General features: G+C 46.1%; 1 protein-coding gene and 1 pseudogene across 1 annotated transcript in view; one reads left to right on the top strand and one right to left on the bottom strand.

The window, feature by feature from the left end:
* Nucleotides 1-17,878, bottom strand: part of FREM2 (FRAS1 related extracellular matrix 2) — a 261,505-nt gene that overhangs the window by 36,894 nt on the left and 206,733 nt on the right. The window contains exons 15-16 of the mRNA XM_036250166.1: nucleotides 10,549-10,680; nucleotides 9,024-9,355 (exon numbers count right to left, since the gene is read on the bottom strand). Of these exons, the coding sequence (XP_036106059.1) occupies nucleotides 9,024-9,355; nucleotides 10,549-10,680 (464 nt within the window). The remainder of the gene's footprint in view (nucleotides 1-9,023; nucleotides 9,356-10,548; nucleotides 10,681-17,878) is intronic.
* LOC118622980 lies at nucleotides 11,323-13,376 on the top strand (annotated as a pseudogene).

Consider the following 17,878-nt stretch of genomic DNA (forward strand, 5'->3'; position numbering starts at 1 on the left):
GGGGGTGGGGAGCCCTGGGGGAGGGGAGCCCTGGGGGAGGGGAGGCCTGGGGGTGGGGAGCCCTGGGGGAGGGGAGCCCTGGGGGTGGGGAGCCCTGGGGGAGGGGAGCCCTGGGGGAGGGGAGGCCTGGGGGTGGGGAGCCCTGGGGGAGGGGAGCCCTGGGGGAGGGGAGGCCTGGGGGAGGGGAGCCCTGGGAGGTGGGATGCTCACTGAGACTGCGCAGTGTTCAAGCCACCTGCTTTGCCCTCAGGGATCCCCAGCCCAGGTGCCCAGCGCCACCCCCTCCCCGTCCCCTGTTGTGTGCAAAATAAACGCCTTTTCTTCTCCCCTCTGCTGAAATGGCGTGTTTGCAGAAAACTGAGGTTTCCCCAAAACACTGCCTAGAACCTGTGCCCTTCTCTCCCTCAGCCCTCAGGCTTGGGGTGCTGCCTGCGTCTGCGCCCCGGGAGCAGGAGCGGGGGGGGGGGGGGGGGGCTGATCAGAAAGCCCGGAGCGGTCAACCTTCCCCTCAAACCGGTTATTCCGGCTGCGGCGGCCCCACCCTCTCCGCTGGGTGCCGACGGAGGGTCCCTGGCAACCGTGTTGCTGGGCAGAAACCGGCTCCTCTGCACCGTGGAGGAAGGGCAGGGGGTCACTGAGACTCCCCTCGGCGGAGGTCCGCCCCCGGCCACACACCCAGGCGACATGCCGGTCCACTCTGCTGCCCTCAGCCTCGTGTTACCGGTGCTGCTGTTTACTCCGCAGACGCAGGTATATCTTAGATTCATAGAAATATCGCTGCCCCGCATGGTTAGTGGAAAAGGCCCAAATGTACAGGTGCTCACAAAAATAAAGGGGTTTTTGCTATTTCATCTGGAAAACGGACTGAAAAGAATTTAAACCCAGAGCCTGGACATTTTAACTTCTACCAGTCATATCAACAGAGAGACTAGTCCCTTCCAGTCTCATGGTGTCAAGCCTCTTGTTTTTCTTTATTGTTTTAGAGAGAGAGGAAGGGAGAGAGAGAGATGGAAACATTGATGAGAGAGAACATGGACTGGCCGCCTCCTGCACACCCCCCACTGGGGATCAGGCCCACAACCTGGGCATGTGCCCTGACCGGGAGTCAAACTGGTGACCACTTGGTGCAGGGTTGATGCTCAACCACTGAGCCACACCAGCCGGGCCTATCAAGACTCTTACGGGACTGAGATTATTAAAAAAAATAGAAGACAGTGAGAAACTACCAGCCACAAGTGAAAAGCGCCAGACTTTTTCTCTAAAAGCCTCCAATAATAGCTGAGTGGATTAAAAAGCAGTGGTACGCGTACACAATGGAGTACTATGCAGCTGTAAGAAAGAAAGATCTCTTATCCTTTCAGACGACATGGAGAGACCTGGAGGGTATTATCCTAAGCGAAACAAGCCAAGCAGAGAAAGGCAAATATCACATGATCTCACTTATTTGTGGAATATCATCAACAAAACAAACTGATGAACAAAACAGACCCAGAGACATGGAAGTGAGGTACAGACTGACAAACCTCAGAAGAGGAGAACGGGGGAGGGGAGAGATAAACCACAGAACTTATATTCGTGTATTCGCAACCAGGGACATAGACAACGGTACTGGGGTGCAAGGGGGTAGGATCGGGGGGAGGGTGTCAATGGGAGAAAAAGGAGAAACATCTGTAACAAAAATAAATAAATAAAATAAATAAATAAAATTAAGTTAAATAAATAAATAAAAACGCCTTCAATAAAATCAGAGGCCATCAGAATCACCCATGAGGAATTATATAAATCCAACCAAAGGTGCTTGATCAACACTGGTGTTGGTAAATCTCCACACGTGGGCAAAACTGCATCACCATTTCAGGAGGTCTTTGCCCCCCTGTAGGACGGGAGGCAGGACAGGAGTCTCTGGACACAAAGACTGGCATTAGTGGGGGTCCTGACCAGACCCTAGGCCCTGGCACAGGACCAAAAAGCCAGAGAAAATTGAGAACGCTCACACTTTGCCTCAGCTTTTCAATCTCTCTCCCACCCCCAGGGAGGAGATTTTTTTTTCTCCCCAAAATGAACAACAATACAATTCACACTCCTAGAGAGTGTCCCACTCTGGCATGGAATTTTATTCTGGATTTGTCAGGAAACTGTCATCTGAGCTAAAACAACCTAAGCCAGTCAATTTAATTCGATTCACCTGTGGTTTGCTGACTCAGTGAATTTTAATGTTTGCCAATAAAACAGCCTATGTTTCTAAAAGTTATGAAATGTGTTTGCCAATCTACAGAATACTAATTGCCCATTAGAGATTTTTCTTCCCTCCCTCCTCCCTCCAGAAATTGGCAATTCTGTTTTAATTTTTTTTAACCTACATTCATTCTTTCTGTAAAATTCTTCCTTTCTCTAGAAGAATCAGAAACTTTCAGATTCAAGTTTCTGACCTATATCATTTTCCTTCTGCCTGAAAAATGTTTTTAAACATTCTTTGCATAGCAGATCTGCTGGTGATGGATGCACCCAATTTTTATTTGTCTGAGAAAGTCTTTTTCTCCTTCACCGTTAAAAAAATTTCTTTATTGTTGAAAGTATTACAGATGTCCCTCCTTTTCCCCCCACTGATACCCTCCTCCCCGTTCCTGCCCTCCCCCTGCCTTCCTCACACGGTAGTCTGTGTCCATTGGTCATGCACATACGCATATCAGTTCTTTGGTTTATCTCTTTCTGTTCCCCAACACCCTTCCCTTTGAGGTTTGCCAGTCTGCTTCCTACTTCCATGTCTCTGGTTTTTATTTTGTTCCTCATCTTATTTTGTTCATTATATCCCACAGATAAGTGAGATCATGTGATATTTGTCTTTCTCTGACTGGCTTATTTCACTTAGCATAATACTCTCCAGGTCCCTCTATGTCATCTCAAAGAAGACGAGGTGTTTCTTTCTTTCAGCTGCATAGTACTCCATTGTGTACATGTACCACAGCTTTTTTATCCACTCATCTACTGATGGACACTTGGGCTGTTTCCAGATCTTAGCTATTGTAAATAGTGCTGCTATGAACATAGGGGTGCATATATTCTTTCTGATTGGTGTTTCAGGCTTCTTAGGATATATTCCTAGAAGTGGGTTACTGGGTCAAATGGCAGCTCCATTTTTAATTTTTTGAAGAAACACCATATTATTTTTTATAGTGGCTGCACCAGTCTGCATTCCCACCAGCAGTGTATTAGAGTCCCCTTTTCTCCACACCCTCGCCAACACTCGTTGTTTGAGGATTTGTTGATGGTAACCATTCAGGCAGGGGTGAGGTAATACCTCATAGTCATTTTAATTTGCATCTCTCTGATGGTCAGTGACATTGAGCATTTTTTCATATATCTCCTAGCTATGTGGAGAAGTGATCTCTTTGGAGAAGTGTCTATTCAGCTTCTCTGGAAATTGAGAATTCTTAATGAGTAAGTCATAGCAATACTTACTTATTTCTTTGCATAAATTCAATAAGACCAATTCCAAAGTATGCACTCTTATTGACTAAGACTTCGATGAGAATACCATGTCTAAGAGAGACATGCCTGGACTCTGAATGTATTAGAAGGCCTTAAGGAATCGAGATTGGCTCTCAAACCTGATCCAAGTCCATTAAAAGGCACTTACAGAAAGATGGCTTCATACCTTGCTTGGTCACATGGTTCCTGGCAACCTCTCCAGGGACAGAGCGAAGGTTGTGTTCCCAAAAGGTGGCAATAAAGGAACCTCAAGACATGTTGGGGACCTCATGGCCTTGAGCACACGGCTCAAGTCTACGGGTGCTCCAGGCCCAGCTTGATGGCAACTGTGGCCTTGGATTCTCCACTCGGGGGCTGACCGCTCACTAAGCTCAACCTAAAGATTCCTTATCAATACGTAAGTTCCAACGAAGCAAATTCGAGAAAGCCTATTCGATCAATTGGTACTCTTATTATATTTATACAAATAACCAAGCCAGACTAAAAGTAGACTTAATACAGTCTCTTTAAATATAAGAATAATCTCTCTGGCCAGTGTGGCTCAGTGGCTGCGCATCGAGCCATGCAATACTTACTTATTTCTGGTTTGATTCCCGGTCAGAGCACCTGCCCAGGTTGTGGGCCTGATCCCCAGTGGGGGGCATGCAGGAGGCGGCCAATCGATGTTCTCTCTCATCGATGTTTCTATCTCTCTCTCCTTCTCCCTTCCTCTCTCTCTCTCAAAATCAATAAAAGAAAAAAAATTTAAAAAAGAAAAAGAAAAATGTTAAGGAAAGAAAAAAAAAGTGTGTTTCTTTTTTTTTTTTTTATCCTCACCCGAGGACATTTTTCCATTCTTTGCTCAGGTAGAGTGGGAGGGAGAGAGAGGAACAGAGAGAGAGAGAGAAACACTGACGTGAAAGGAACACATCGAGTGGCTGCTACCCTCACGACTGACCAGGGCCGGGACAAACTGCAACCGAGGTACGTGCCCTTAGCAGGAACCGAACCCGGGTCTCTCAGGACCGCAGGCCGAGGCTCTAACCGCTGAGCCAAACTGGCCAGGGCAAAATTTTTAGTTTTTATTTTTTTATCCTCACCCGAGGACATTTTTCCATTTTTTGTTCAGTTAGAGTGGGAGGGAGAGAGAGAGAGAGAGAGAAACATCGACATAAAAGGGACACATTGAGTGGTTGCTACCCACATGACCCAACCAGGGCTGGGGACAAACTACAACCGAGGTACGTGCCCTTAGCGGGAACTGAACCCAGGTCTCTCTGGACCGCAGGCTGATGCTCTAACCGCTGAGCCAAACCGGCCAGGGCAAAAGTGTGTTTCAATAAACACCACAAGGCCCAGTTGTGAATATCGAATTCCAATACAATGACTCAGTTTTGTGTCAGAGACGGTGTCTGCACCTGCCTTTCAGGCCTCAGCACCGAATGACATCGCCGGGGATGTTCCCACAGCAGACAGTCTACAGAACTGTCACCTGCTTCTTCTCATTGCAGCGAAGGCCTCACACTCGGAAGTCTGCTCAGCTGGCTTGTGGTTTACCATGTGCACTAACCTCGGCTGTTTGCGTAGATGTGTGCCTCTGTCCTCACCTAGTTACTGCAGCCTGGGTCTCCCTCCCGAAGACGTCTCCTCACCCCCGGCTGCAATGGGGCTCAACGGTCTGGGCTTCGGGTCGCGGCCACGAAACTCGGACGATCTGCTGGCTTCTCTGGAAACTTCTCTCCCTTCTCAGCCCGAGTGGGGAAATCTTAACCTATTTCCCTTCGCTTGATTCAGATTCAGTGGCGGACAGAAGGTGTCAGACAGGTACGACACACCCGTCTGTAGGCGGGTCACCCCTCCGGCCTAACTGGGCACAGTTCCTCTTTCCCTCGGTCACGGGGTTTGCCTCTCCCTCGCCCTGCAGTTACTCCAAGTCTCCTCACTCTCAGGTTTTGCCTTTCAACTTGCTTGTCAGGTTTGTCATGTCCAGAGTACACCAAGAATGCCAGCCTGTCCCACGCAGACCCCTGGACATCGCCCTGGTCATCGCCCTTGCCACTTCCCAGGGACAGCAGGCTGACCTGGACTCGCAGAACCCCTCTTCCCTGCATAGAGGCTCCTCTCCTTTTTGCACCCCCTTCCTCGGGCCGACTGGGGGAGCCTCTCGGCGGGGTCAGCAGGTCTGCGCCCTTGGCAGCAGGAAGTAGTTACAGAAGACAGAGGCCTTTACCTGTTTCTCCTTTGCATGAGTATAAAGAGGCTCCATTTTTGTCAGGGGGAGTGACAATGTTGCAATAACCCGGTTACTATTCAACAGGGAAGAGTGTAGGAGACACCGAATGACACAGACCTGCCCTTCACACAGCCTTGCAGAGGGCTCCAGTTTACACTCCAGGTCCATCCCCGCAGACTGGCGGGGGAAGGAACTGGACAAAGGCGAATTAGACACGTGTCCAGTAAGGTGTGGGCAATGTGGGAAGGTGCCCACCTGTCAGTCACACTTAGAAACAGGTAATTGGCCAGAATAGTTATGGCCACTGCAAGGGCACGGACTCTAAATATTTAAGCTCCTGAACAAAGTAAGTCCTCACTCTTGGCCTTTGGCCCTGTTGCTCTCTTGGGACTCCCATTTTAGGGGGGGTGTCCCCTGTATTCAGTCATATGGCTCACGGTCATGTAAGACCTATACAATAGGTTAATGGACGGCAGCTAGTCTGATACTGCACTGGACTCGGCTGCAACATGGAAAAAAAAACACATAAAAAAACCTTTGGCCACTGGCCCCGTTTCTAGCTCTGCTACCGCCTCAGCCACCCCTCTTTCAGGGCTGGTGTGAGGGATGTGGAACTTCCAGCCTGAGGAATATAAAGCTACTATGTAGCACATTTACCCGTGTTGATGACTGACTTTCACTTTTGCCCCTTTTCCTATCCTCAGTGCAGAAACCGCCTGTAAAGCTCACAGAATTCTCCAGTGAAATACGTCCACCACGTCTTCAGCTTGCTCTCCCCCAGCAGGGAGTGTGGACACCCCGCGGTGCACATTTTCACGGCTGCTGCTGCGGGGAAAGTCCATTCGCCTCTTTTGCCGTCACATCTGTGACCATGTCCGCTCCCCACTTTCACCCAATTCAGTGGCATTTTAGCTACATGTCTAGATAAGCACCAACCTATAGTTCAGAGCACAGGCACACAAGGGACTTGCCCAAGCAAGCCCTTGGAATGGTCTCTGCTTCAACGTCCTGATCTCTAACAAAGGGACAACATTAGTACTTGTCTCAGAGGGTTGTTGCAAGGACAGAGTTAGTGGAAATATGTAACATACTTAAAAGAATGGCAGGCCCACAGGAAAATGAAACACATATTTTCACCGTCATTATTATTATTTTAGTACTGTTAGTAGATATTTCTTCTTCTCTAGAACCCCAAACTAATGGGACAAATTAGAAAAATATCTCAAAGGGTTCGATATCTGCTACCTTAATGTATATTTCTCCTCCCTCCTTCCTCACCTCTATTTAAGAAAATGGCCGTGGGGTGGGTGGCGGGGGCCCGGGGGTGGGAGGTAGGAGAACATCAGTAGCTGGGGGAGAAGAAGTTTAACCCTAAGGAGGAAAGTAGAGGAGAATGAGATTGTCTCTGAGCTTCACTCTGACGGAAGAAGCAACATGTTTTATTAGATTGTTTTGCCTTTTACGCTGAGGCTGTTAGAATTTTATAACAAGGTTCTGAAATTGTAATGATTTACACTGAATCTAGTCGTCTCTATGATGCTGATCATCACGATTATGCTATTAAAATTTTTTCTTTCTTTATTGATTTTAGAAAGAGAGGAAGGGAGAGGAAGAGAGAGGTAGAAACATGGATGAGAGAGAACACTGATTGGCCGCCTCCTGCACGCCCCCCACTGGGGATCGGGCCCACAACCTGGGCATGTGCCCTGACGGGGAATCGAACTGGCGACCTCTTGGTGCAGGGTCGACACTCAACCACTGAGCCACACCGGACAGGCTAAAATTTTGTTTTCAATAATGCAAGAGCAGAAAAATCTTTCCAGAAGAAATTCATACAAGAAGATGGCCATGTTACTTAAGAAAATAATACAAACTAGTTAAGAAGGGGGCGTTTTGATAATTCTCAAGGGCACACCCTTTGATTCTGTGTTCTATACTTGAAGCTCTCAGGCAGGCAAAACTTAACCGAAACCTGCAAGTTGTCCGTTTCCCCGACACTGAGTAGAGACGTAGGCCACTTACCTGCAGAATTGTAACAAGGAGTTTTCTAGCTGGCGGTGGTAATGAGAAGAAAAAACACTGAACCTAAGAAAGTAACTAGGTGGGAAGAGAGGAACCAAACAGCTGACACGCGCGTGTGCACAACCAGCGAGTACACATGATAGTCGGGGGAAGCAGGAGAGGGTGGGAGGAGCAGGGAGTGGGCAGTCATTGGGGGGGGGGGGAGCATCTGTGATACTTTCAACAAAGATAAAAAAAATTAAACAGAGCAAATGTAAAAAACAAAACAAAACAAAACAGCAAAAGACAGTATGTTTAGCTGAGCATTTCATGGTAAGATTGGGCTGGAGAGGTGAACATAGGGGAGGACCGGATTTGCATTTGAAATGTCCTGGAGCCCAGCAGGTGTGGCTCAGTGGTTGAGTGTGGACCCACGCACCGCGGTCGCTGGTTTGGTTCCCAGTCAGGGCACATGCCCAAGTTGTGGGATGATCCCCAGTGGGGGTCGTGCAGGAGGTGGCCAAGCAATGTTCTCATCTATGTCTCTCTCTCTCTCTCCCTCTCTCTCTCAAATCAATAAAGAAAAAAAAATTAAAATGTCCTTGATACACTGGAGAAGTGGGCGGATGCAACAGGGTAAGGCTTACGCAGGTAAGTGCAGGTTTCACTAGAGCAGGCTCTCTGGGGTGTCTACATAAAAGATGAAAAGTGCGTCAGAATCTATACCTTGAAAACGACTTAGTAATTGGATTTTTATAATATCACAGCAGATTCAGAGTGTTGCTAATATATATATATATATATATATATATATATATATATATATATATATTATTTGTATACATATATTTATTCTCACCCAAGGACATTTTCCCATTGTTGTTCAGATAGAGTAGGAGGGAGAGAGAAGAAGAGAGAGAGAGACAGAGAAATATTGACGCAAAGGGACACATCGAGTGGCTGCCTGCCGCAGACCCCAACCAGGGCCAGGGATGAATCACAACCGAGGTCCGTGTCCTTGGCTGGAATCAAACCCACGACTCATTGGTCCGCGGGCTGATGCTCTAACCGCTGAGCCAGACCGGCCAGGGCAAAACAAACAAACAAACAAACAAACAAACAAACAGGTATATTTTCACACACTGTTCCCGAAAGAGACGTGGACAGTCACACCACCCATCCCCGTGACCTGGTCCCCCTTGTCCCCGTGACCTACACCCCCGACACGGAGGACTGGAATTGGGGTTTAATCCGAGTCTGTCTGACCGGACAGACCGGCTGCTTCATCGGTGCCTGCAGTGCAGACGCTCGAAGCCCGTACCTGTCCGTCGGTCCCCACGGTGCCCCCGCAGTCGGTGAGGAGCTCCGACATGTCGTAGTAGCTCACGAATTCCCACAGGCAGGCCTCCAGGTTCAGGTTGCGGTAGAAGCGCAGGGCGCGGGGGCCTCGGAGGGGCGAGCTGTACTGGTAGGGGTACGTCTCCGCGGCGCTCCCCGGGCCTCTGGTGGCCTCTGTGAGGAAGCCGTGCTGGGTCGTCACCTCGGTGTAGTCCAGGAGGTTGGAGCACCTGTGGGTCCCCGTCCTCGTGCCGTCGGGGCTGAGGGTGAGGTCGAAGTTGGAGAGCTCTCGGGTGGAGATGACGGGGAGCATGCCTGCGAGGGATGGCCGGTTACTCGCGTGCCAGCAGCCAAGGGCCTAGGGCGCTTGGTCCCTTCTGTCTCGTGGGAGGAAAAGCCATACAGTGCTGTGGGGCCGTGATTGTCAAAGGGGTTTCCTCGCACCCCTGGGGGTCCCGGGAAATTTTCAGGAGATCTATAACAGTAAAACTATTTCCATAGCAATAGAAAGCTTACTACATGGTACATAGTAAGATACGATTGGACCCTTCCGCTCCTAATCTCCCACTGCGGTGGGTCCGTTGTCGCCTGACGGGTGTCTCCTCGACCCTGGGCCCCCCGACGCACGTGCAGAATGAAGCTATGGACAGAGAGGTCAGACACGCGCCGACGACCCGCTGGAAAGGGGCACAGATTCCCGTCAACCTAGCCACGCGCGTTCGGGTTGTGAAATAGGCCCGTGTCTGTGGGTAGACAGCCCTCTGCAGGCCCGGAGAGGACCTAGTGTTTCCTCTTCCCGAGCCACTTACAACATAAGGAACAACCAAGCAGTAACGGTTGACTTCAGGCATGAAGTGAATTGAGGGGAATACAACTTGAAAATGCCTTCTGTCGCTCTGGCCGGTTTGGCTCAGTGGTTAGAGCATCGGCCCGCGGACCAGAGAGTCCGGGGTTCAGTTCCTGCTAGGGGCACGTACCAAAAAAAAAAAGAAAAGAAAAGAAAGAAAATGCCTTGTGCAAATGGGAAAATGGTCAGAAAGTGTGGTCAAGTTATTGACTCACAGATTCTGGTCATACTTCCATGTCCAGAGAGAATGAATGCAAACATAATACTAGTTGCATTTTACATTGTATCTTACTCGCTGGGACATGTCTTTGTTAGTGCAGTTAGCATCGGGGAGGATGTCGAGACCTACTGCTAGGAAACAGCACCCACACGTCGAAGGCCCTGCAGAACGCCAGCTACAGCACGCCCCAGGTAGAAAGCCCCGAAGACGCACTGGTGCTGTTTTACTAAAGTTGGCGTGTTAACCAACGTTTCGTTCCATCGTCCTCGGACGTGTGTTACGTTCATCTACCTGGAGACACTGCTTCAATGGTCAGATCTTTGAAAACTGAGCGCAAAGAGCGCAGAGACATTTGAAAGAAACGGAAAGACTTGGCGCTCAGGTTGCACATTGGGGGCTTATTGTCTGCTAGGCTGTGGGCTGTGCGCAGGGGTCACCCACCGTCGGCGTGCGGCATGGTGACCGTGAGCCTCATGAGGTTGGCGTGCTCGGGGTCCTCGGGGCCCAGGTAGCGCAGCTTGGCGGAGAAGGGCTCCACTCCCACGGAGCCCGGAACTCGAGGCTGGCAGAGACCTGGAAGGGAGCACAGTCAGGCTACAAGCAGGTAATGAGCAACAGCGGCAGGACGCGTGTAAACAGGCGGCGTTGTCTCTCCGTGCAGTTCACCATGCTCGCTGGACGGAGGCCGGCCGGACAGGCCGCGCCCTGCGAGTCACAGCAGTGTAGCGGCTACTTCTTCACCTCCTGGGTATCTCTACGCAGTTGGAGGAAAATATAGCTGCTCAGTGTGGTTTTATACATGCTGAACATTCTAGGTCATGAGTAAATTCACAAAATTGTTTTAATAAAAAATGTAAGTATTTTCATACTTCAGGATGTTTTAACAGTAAGGATGATTGAAAGTCAATAGGAAAAAAAAGTAAGTATAGTTTCATGAAGCGAATGGGATTTCACCCTAGAATAATATTCTTATCACTAGTTATAAAATATACATTATTTATAAGGTAATGAAACTAATACAAAAACTAACATCTCTTCAGAATCTGAGAGCAAAATGTATAATTTTCTCTATATATGTGATTTCTTACAGTATGTGTATTGTAAATTATAACTCATTCTCTCCCTCTCTCTCTCTTTCACACTCAAGAACTTTGACATGAAAATCTTCCTCCAATATTTGTTTTAAGAGAATTTTGATGTTTTCTTTTTAACATCATGGAAGAGATCAAGATGCTGAATTACAATTTCAAGACGTCTAGGAACACGTGATTTCCTTTCTATTTGTATGAAAAAGGGAAACTAGGTATTTAGTAGGACAAGAATACAATCAGAGGCGGTCCTCAGCACCTGGGCTATTTTATCACTAGGACTCATTTTTTTTTTTTTTTAATCCTCACCCGAGGATATTTTTTCCATTTTTTTGTACAGATAGAGCGGGAGGGAGGGAGAGGAAGGGAGAGAGAGAGAGAAACATCGACGTGAAGGGACACGTCGAGTGGCTGCCACCCGCACGACCAACCAAGGCCGGGGACAAACTGCAACCGAAGTACGTGCCCTTAGCGGGAACCGAACCCGGGTCTCTCCGGACCGCAGGCCGACGCTCTAACTGCTGAGCCAAACTGGCCAGGGCTCACTAGGACTCATTTTAAGGCATTGTTTAATTTTTCTTCTTTCGGTACCAACTCAATAGTTTGGTATTAAGGGAAACTTAAAAGCCATATATTTTCATCCTAATAAGAGAGCATATTTACTATACATGCCGTCAATAAATACTGATCCTACTGTATCATGGTGGAGGTGGTACATTTAACATTTCTTTATACAGCAAGTAGACTTCTAAAGTATTGTATGCAAATATAAATTTTAGAAATAGAATCTTATAAATAGACATTTACTTAAACATCTATTTTAAAATATTTTCTGGCTTTTTTTAGCACCAGCTGCTCATGGCCTCCTGCTCCTCCCGCTGGGCCGGCCACCGATGCCGGACGTTCTTACGAGGCGGCGGATACTGACCACAAAGAACAGTCTGAACTGGCTCAAGATTTGGATGATGTTGAAGAAGTAGAAGAAGGAAAAACTGGTGAAGAGACAGAAATCAAAAGGTGTCAGCTGCCTGTTTTGATGATGCGAAATCCTCAGATGCTTGCAGCCCTGGAAGGACTGGATGGTCCGGGAGGATCACCGGCAGGGTACAGGAAGCTGCGCGAGGTACTTAAAAGACCAGTGGATGCTCAGAACGACCTTCAAGTTAAATGTGCACAGAGAGAAGCCAAGTTCTAGAAGGAAGTTCATCATCTTGAAAGAAGGTACGCTGTTCTCAATGAGCCTTTCTTTGATAAGCGACTGGAGATCATTAATGTAGTTTATGAACCTACAGAAGAAGAAAGTGAATGAAAACCAGAGGAAGAAGATGACATTTCGGAGGAGCTGAAAGAAAGAACCGAGGTTGAAGAAGACAAAAAGGATGAAGGGAAACAAGACCCGAGGGACATTCCTGGATTTTGGTTGCCTGTTTTGAAGAATGTTGACTTGCTCGGTGAGATGGTTCAGGACCATGATGAACCTATTCTGAAAAGCACTTGGGAGATGTTCGAGTGGTGTTCCCTTCCTCTCTATCTAAACTCAATAAAGAAAAAAAAGAAAAAAAGAAAAAAGGAAGTGTAAAAACCAAAGACAAATGGTGTAATTTTTTTTTTTAAAGAAAATTTAAGTTGTATTCTCAGATGCCTGTGAGTTTTGTTTTAGAATTTCACTTTGAACCCATTGAATATTTCACAAATGAAGGGCTGACAAAGACATACAGGATGAGGTCAGAGCCGGGTGATTTGATCCCTTTTCTCTTGATGGACCAAAAATTATGAGTTGCACAGGGGGACAGAGAGGTTGGAAAAAGGGCAGGACTGTTACTTTGAAGACCTTTGAAAAGAAACAGAGAAGGGACTTTGGACAGTTTGTACTGTGACCAAAACCGTTTCCAGTGACTCGTTCGGTAACTTTTTTTGCCCCTTCTGAAGTTTCTGAGAGTGGAGGTCTCAACGGTGACGCTGAGCTCTCCTTGCTGCAGACTTCGAAACTGGTCACTTTTTACGTGAGCGTATAATCCCAAATCAGTGATGTAGCTTACTGGGGAAGCTACTGAAGAAGACAATGAAGATGATGATGATGACGACGATGATGATGATGACGAAGGGGAAGGAGAAGATGAAGAAAATGGTCCAAACAAGGATCAGAGTCCAGCAGAGAGCAGGAGGAGGTATGTGGCCTGAGGTAACCTGCCCTGGTCCGCCTTCCGTTTCCTTGGAAAGGATGGATTTTCATCCTTTGACAAGTTCACTTCAAGTCTGTTGTTGTTGTTTGCTTGCTTGTTTCTGGTTTTGCAGCCTAAGATTAATTTTGTACTAATCCAGGCAGAAGTGAAACCCTAGCTTGAATGAAGTATTGTGCCCAGTTTACCATCATGTTGGAGAAAAGGGTGCCAACTTTGGAAGAGATGGACTGCATCTAATAAGAAAGTGTAAACCCCGCCCTTGTGGCTCAGTGGTTCAGTGTTGACCCTGCACCACGAGGTCGCCGGTTTGATTCCCAGTCAGGACACATGCCCAGGTTGTGGGCCGATCCCCAGTGGGGGGCGTGCAGGAGGCAGACAATTGATGTTCTCTCTCATCGATGTTTCTCTCTCTCTCTCCTTCTCCCTTCCTCTCTCTCTAAAAGCAATCAAGAAAAAACCGAAAGTGTAAAAAACAAAGACAAATGGTGTATTTTTTTTTTAAAGAAAATTTAAGTTAAGTTGTATTTCCTTTGGTTGGAATGAGAGAGGGCCCTGCTTAAAGAATGAGTATATTGTTTACCTAGGCTTTGCTTTACTGTCTGTTAAAGTGGGCAGTACTGTTTACAAACTTCTTCACACGCGCTGGGCACATTAAGTTAAATGACACGAAATGTTTTTCAACCTTATTAAAAGCTCAAAAATGTCCTCTTATTTGCACCACAAGTATGAGCTTCAGCCTTTTATTCTACCGGGTTTGATGAACCGGAAAACAAAAGTCAAGTAGTTTATTCTGCACCTGGTCGGGCTCATAGTGTGGCTCCTCTTTGAACAGAAGTGGATGGACAGCCAACTATTTCTAAAGGTTCAAGGGTTGTTTTTATTTATTTATTTTATTTTTTAATTTTTTATCCTCACCTGAGGACATTTTTCCATTTTTTTGTACAGATAGAGTGGGAGGGAGAGAGAGGAAGGAAGAGAGAGAGAGAAACATCGACGTGAAAGGGACACATCGAGTGGCTGCCACTCGCATGACCAACCAGGGCCGGGGACAAACTGCAACCGAGGCACGTGCCCTTAGCGGGAACCGAACCCGGGTCTCTCCAGACCGCAGGCTGACGCTCCAACCGCTGAGCCAAACTGGCCAGGGCTCAAGGGTTGTTTTTAGACATCTTAGTTACCATCGTATTATAGAGATCATGGCACTAAAATAGAAATAAGACCGATTTTTGGGGGGAGAGGGGTGCTGTTAAATTTGAGATTGTAGAGTCACGTCTGAAATATCTCAGGCTAATTCCTGTTACTTGTGGTGAACTTGAACGTTTCGGCTCTGAGGGTAGACTAATTAGATCGTGACTGGAGAACAGCTGGGAGTTTTTGCTGGTAATAAAATAACATGAGCTTCACTTTTAGAAGCGATAGAGCTTCCATTTTGAACATGGAAATCCTTAACCAATTGTAGTAGTTTATAGGGAAAAAAATGCCATAAAAGCACCTGCTGTTTTTCCTCTTTATTTTCAAAATTATTAGACATTCTGTGCTAATATTCTTTTGTACCCATAGCTCATTTGAACCCAGCTGAACTTAAAGAAGTTAATCTAAAGATAGAATCCAGCCCTGGCCGGTTTGGCTCAGCGGTTAGAGCGTCGGCCTGCGGTCCTGAGAGACCCGGGTTCGGTTCCTGCTAAGGGCACGTACCTCGGTTGCAGTTTGTCCCCAGACCTGGTTGGTCGTGCGGGTGGCAGCCACTCGATGTGTCCCTTTCACGTCGATGTTTCTCTCTCTCTCTCTCTTCCTCTCTCTCCCTCCCACTCTATCTGTACAAAAAATGGAAAAATGTCCTCGAGTGAGGATTAAAAAAAAAAAAAAAAAGATAGAATCCATTTTTAATGAATTTTAAGTAGCAGAACCACAATTTTCTTTAAGAAATAGCTGTTGTCAAAGTGAGGGAGTGGATCCTGTTTCACCTGGCTATGTAAGGGTGATGTGGTTTGCAGAGGAATTATCCTCTTAATAAAGTTGGGGTTTCCAGGGATATTAGTGTTCATCTGTGCCATCGCTCCAGGCCCCAGATGGTTCTATCCCATTCAAGAAATTTGAAACATGTAATTGGAAGTCCTGAATAAAATTTTCATTTAATTTTATAAAATGCACTGGTGATGTTTTGGGTGGTTTTTTAAATAAAAATGACTACTTTTTTTTTTTTTGTAAGAGCAGAGAGTAGGGGTGTTCGAGTTGGCTATTTGGTGCTTAGACCATGGTGGCCTGTAAATCTGCATAATTTTGAATTATGAGCGACCTTGCAAACCCTGCTGAAGGGAGCTTGTTGCTGGAAAAGCTAGAAAGGGAGAAACTCCATAGTTCTACTGCTTTCACTGAGCTAACACTTTTGAGATACACCCAGTTCTCAGTTTCCTCTAGCCCAGCACTGGCTGCCAAGGTCTAATTTTCTCCGCTTTATAAAGGGTAAAATCCAACATGGCCACATACAAATTAACACTTTGAAAACTTTTGTTGTTGTTGTTGCCATTTTACGATCATTCAAATATGAGAAGCAAGCGGAGAGTGGAGTTCCATAGATCAGTGGGCTTTCGGTTTGACACGGATGTCTGCAAGTTAAACATGGAATTTCCCATGATTCCGTCCTCTAGTTCACCGAAACAGTATGAGTATTTCTGTGACAAAAATATCTTAATTGTATAGAACTGGCTTAGAGTATACTTAAGAAAAATGGATTTCTACCTCTGTTTCCTTTTCTAGCTCATTTAATAATAAAGACACCTGAAAAGTAACATTAGCTTTGATAGAAATATTTTTATTATTCTGTAAAGAGGTCAATGACACTGATTGACATATAAGCCCTGAATAAATTGTATATTACTGCTGCTTTTAAGACTATGACTTTGTGGGTTTATCTGAGTTGCAGGTCATTCCCATTATTAAATATATAATGTTATGAGTTATTCTTTGTGAAAGCATCATAACATGCAGAAATATTAAGACTAATTATTATTATAATATTCTTTGAATGTTTGGTTTCAGGGCGTGGTTTAGAATTGGAGTCCATTTTTATGGGTTACTCTTATAAAAATGTCAGCCTTGATAAGCCAGATGGTATTTTAAATGTACAGAATGAATGGACACCCTAGAGGAAGCACACATTCTTTATAGGAACCTTAGAAAAGAAAAATCATGCAAATCATGCGAAAAATTTTAAATTTTCACTGTATATTGGTAATTGTAAACTGGGGCTTGTTTTGAAAATTTGTATTCATAATTTTGGTAATTTGTTACTTAAATCACTAAGTAGTAGCTGAAAATTAAATGCTGAAATGAACTGAGATTAATTTTTAGCTACATAGTGACTTTGTATACTGGTTAAAAATCCAGTTATCAAACTGTGACTCGGATAATATCTTAGTCACGTTCGTGGACTAAGAACTATTACACTGATTTCAGAGAGATGGAAGCATCTTTGTTCAAGTGTGAAATTATTGAAAGATAAGTGTTTAGCTATCCATGAGAAATTCTGATCGGTCTATGCAGTTATATTAAAAAATAAATACTGCCATCAACAAATTATCAAACAACAAGTGCTGGCGAGGGTGTGGAGAAAAGGGGACTCTAGTACACTGCTGGTGGGAATGCAGACTGGTGCAGCCACTATGGAAAACACTATGGTGTTTCCTCAAAAAATTAAAAACAGAACTGCCATTTTACCCAAGTGTCCATTCCTAGTGTTCTAGGACTATATCCTAAGAAGCCTGAAACACCAATCAGAAAGAAGATATGTACCCCCATGTTCATAGCAGCACTATTTACAATAGCTAAGATCTGGAAACAGCCCAAGTGTCCATCAGTAGATGAATGGGTAAAAAAGCTGTGGTACATGTACACAATGGAGTACTATGCAGCTGTGAGAAAGAAAGATCTCTTATCCTTTGAGATGACATGGAGGAACCTGGAGAGTATCATCCTAAGTGAAACAAGCCAATCAGAGAAAGACAAATGTCACATGATCTCACTTATTTGTGGAATACAATGAACAAAACAAACAGATGAACAAAGTAGACCCAGAGCCATAGAAGTAGGGTCCAGGCTGACAGACCTCAGAGGAGAGGGGCGGGAGGGAGGGATGAGATAAACCAAAGAACTTATATGCATGAAGCATAACCAGTGGACAGAGACAACGATGCTTGGCGGGGGGCGGGATAGGGAGAAGGGTGTCAATGGGGGAAAGAGGAGAAACATCTGTAACAAAAATAAATAAATTAATTAGAAAAAGTAAACATTTCTCTTCAGAGTGAAGGACTGGTTTAAAAGGGGGTCTCCTGTCTTTTCACTGTTATTTTTAAGCATATCATATTCTCCACCCCCAAGGGTCAAGTCCCAGTCCTAAACACCTCCTCCTTGTAATAACGAGGCCTGGGCACTCACGCACCCCTCTCTACCTGGACGGCACTTCCCGTCAGTCCCCAGCGGACGCCTCCCCATGCAGCTGGG

Source organism: Molossus molossus, unplaced genomic scaffold, assembly GCF_014108415.1.
Source record: "Molossus molossus isolate mMolMol1 unplaced genomic scaffold, mMolMol1.p scaffold_m16_p_9, whole genome shotgun sequence".
Taxonomy (NCBI): domain Eukaryota; kingdom Metazoa; phylum Chordata; class Mammalia; order Chiroptera; family Molossidae; genus Molossus; species Molossus molossus.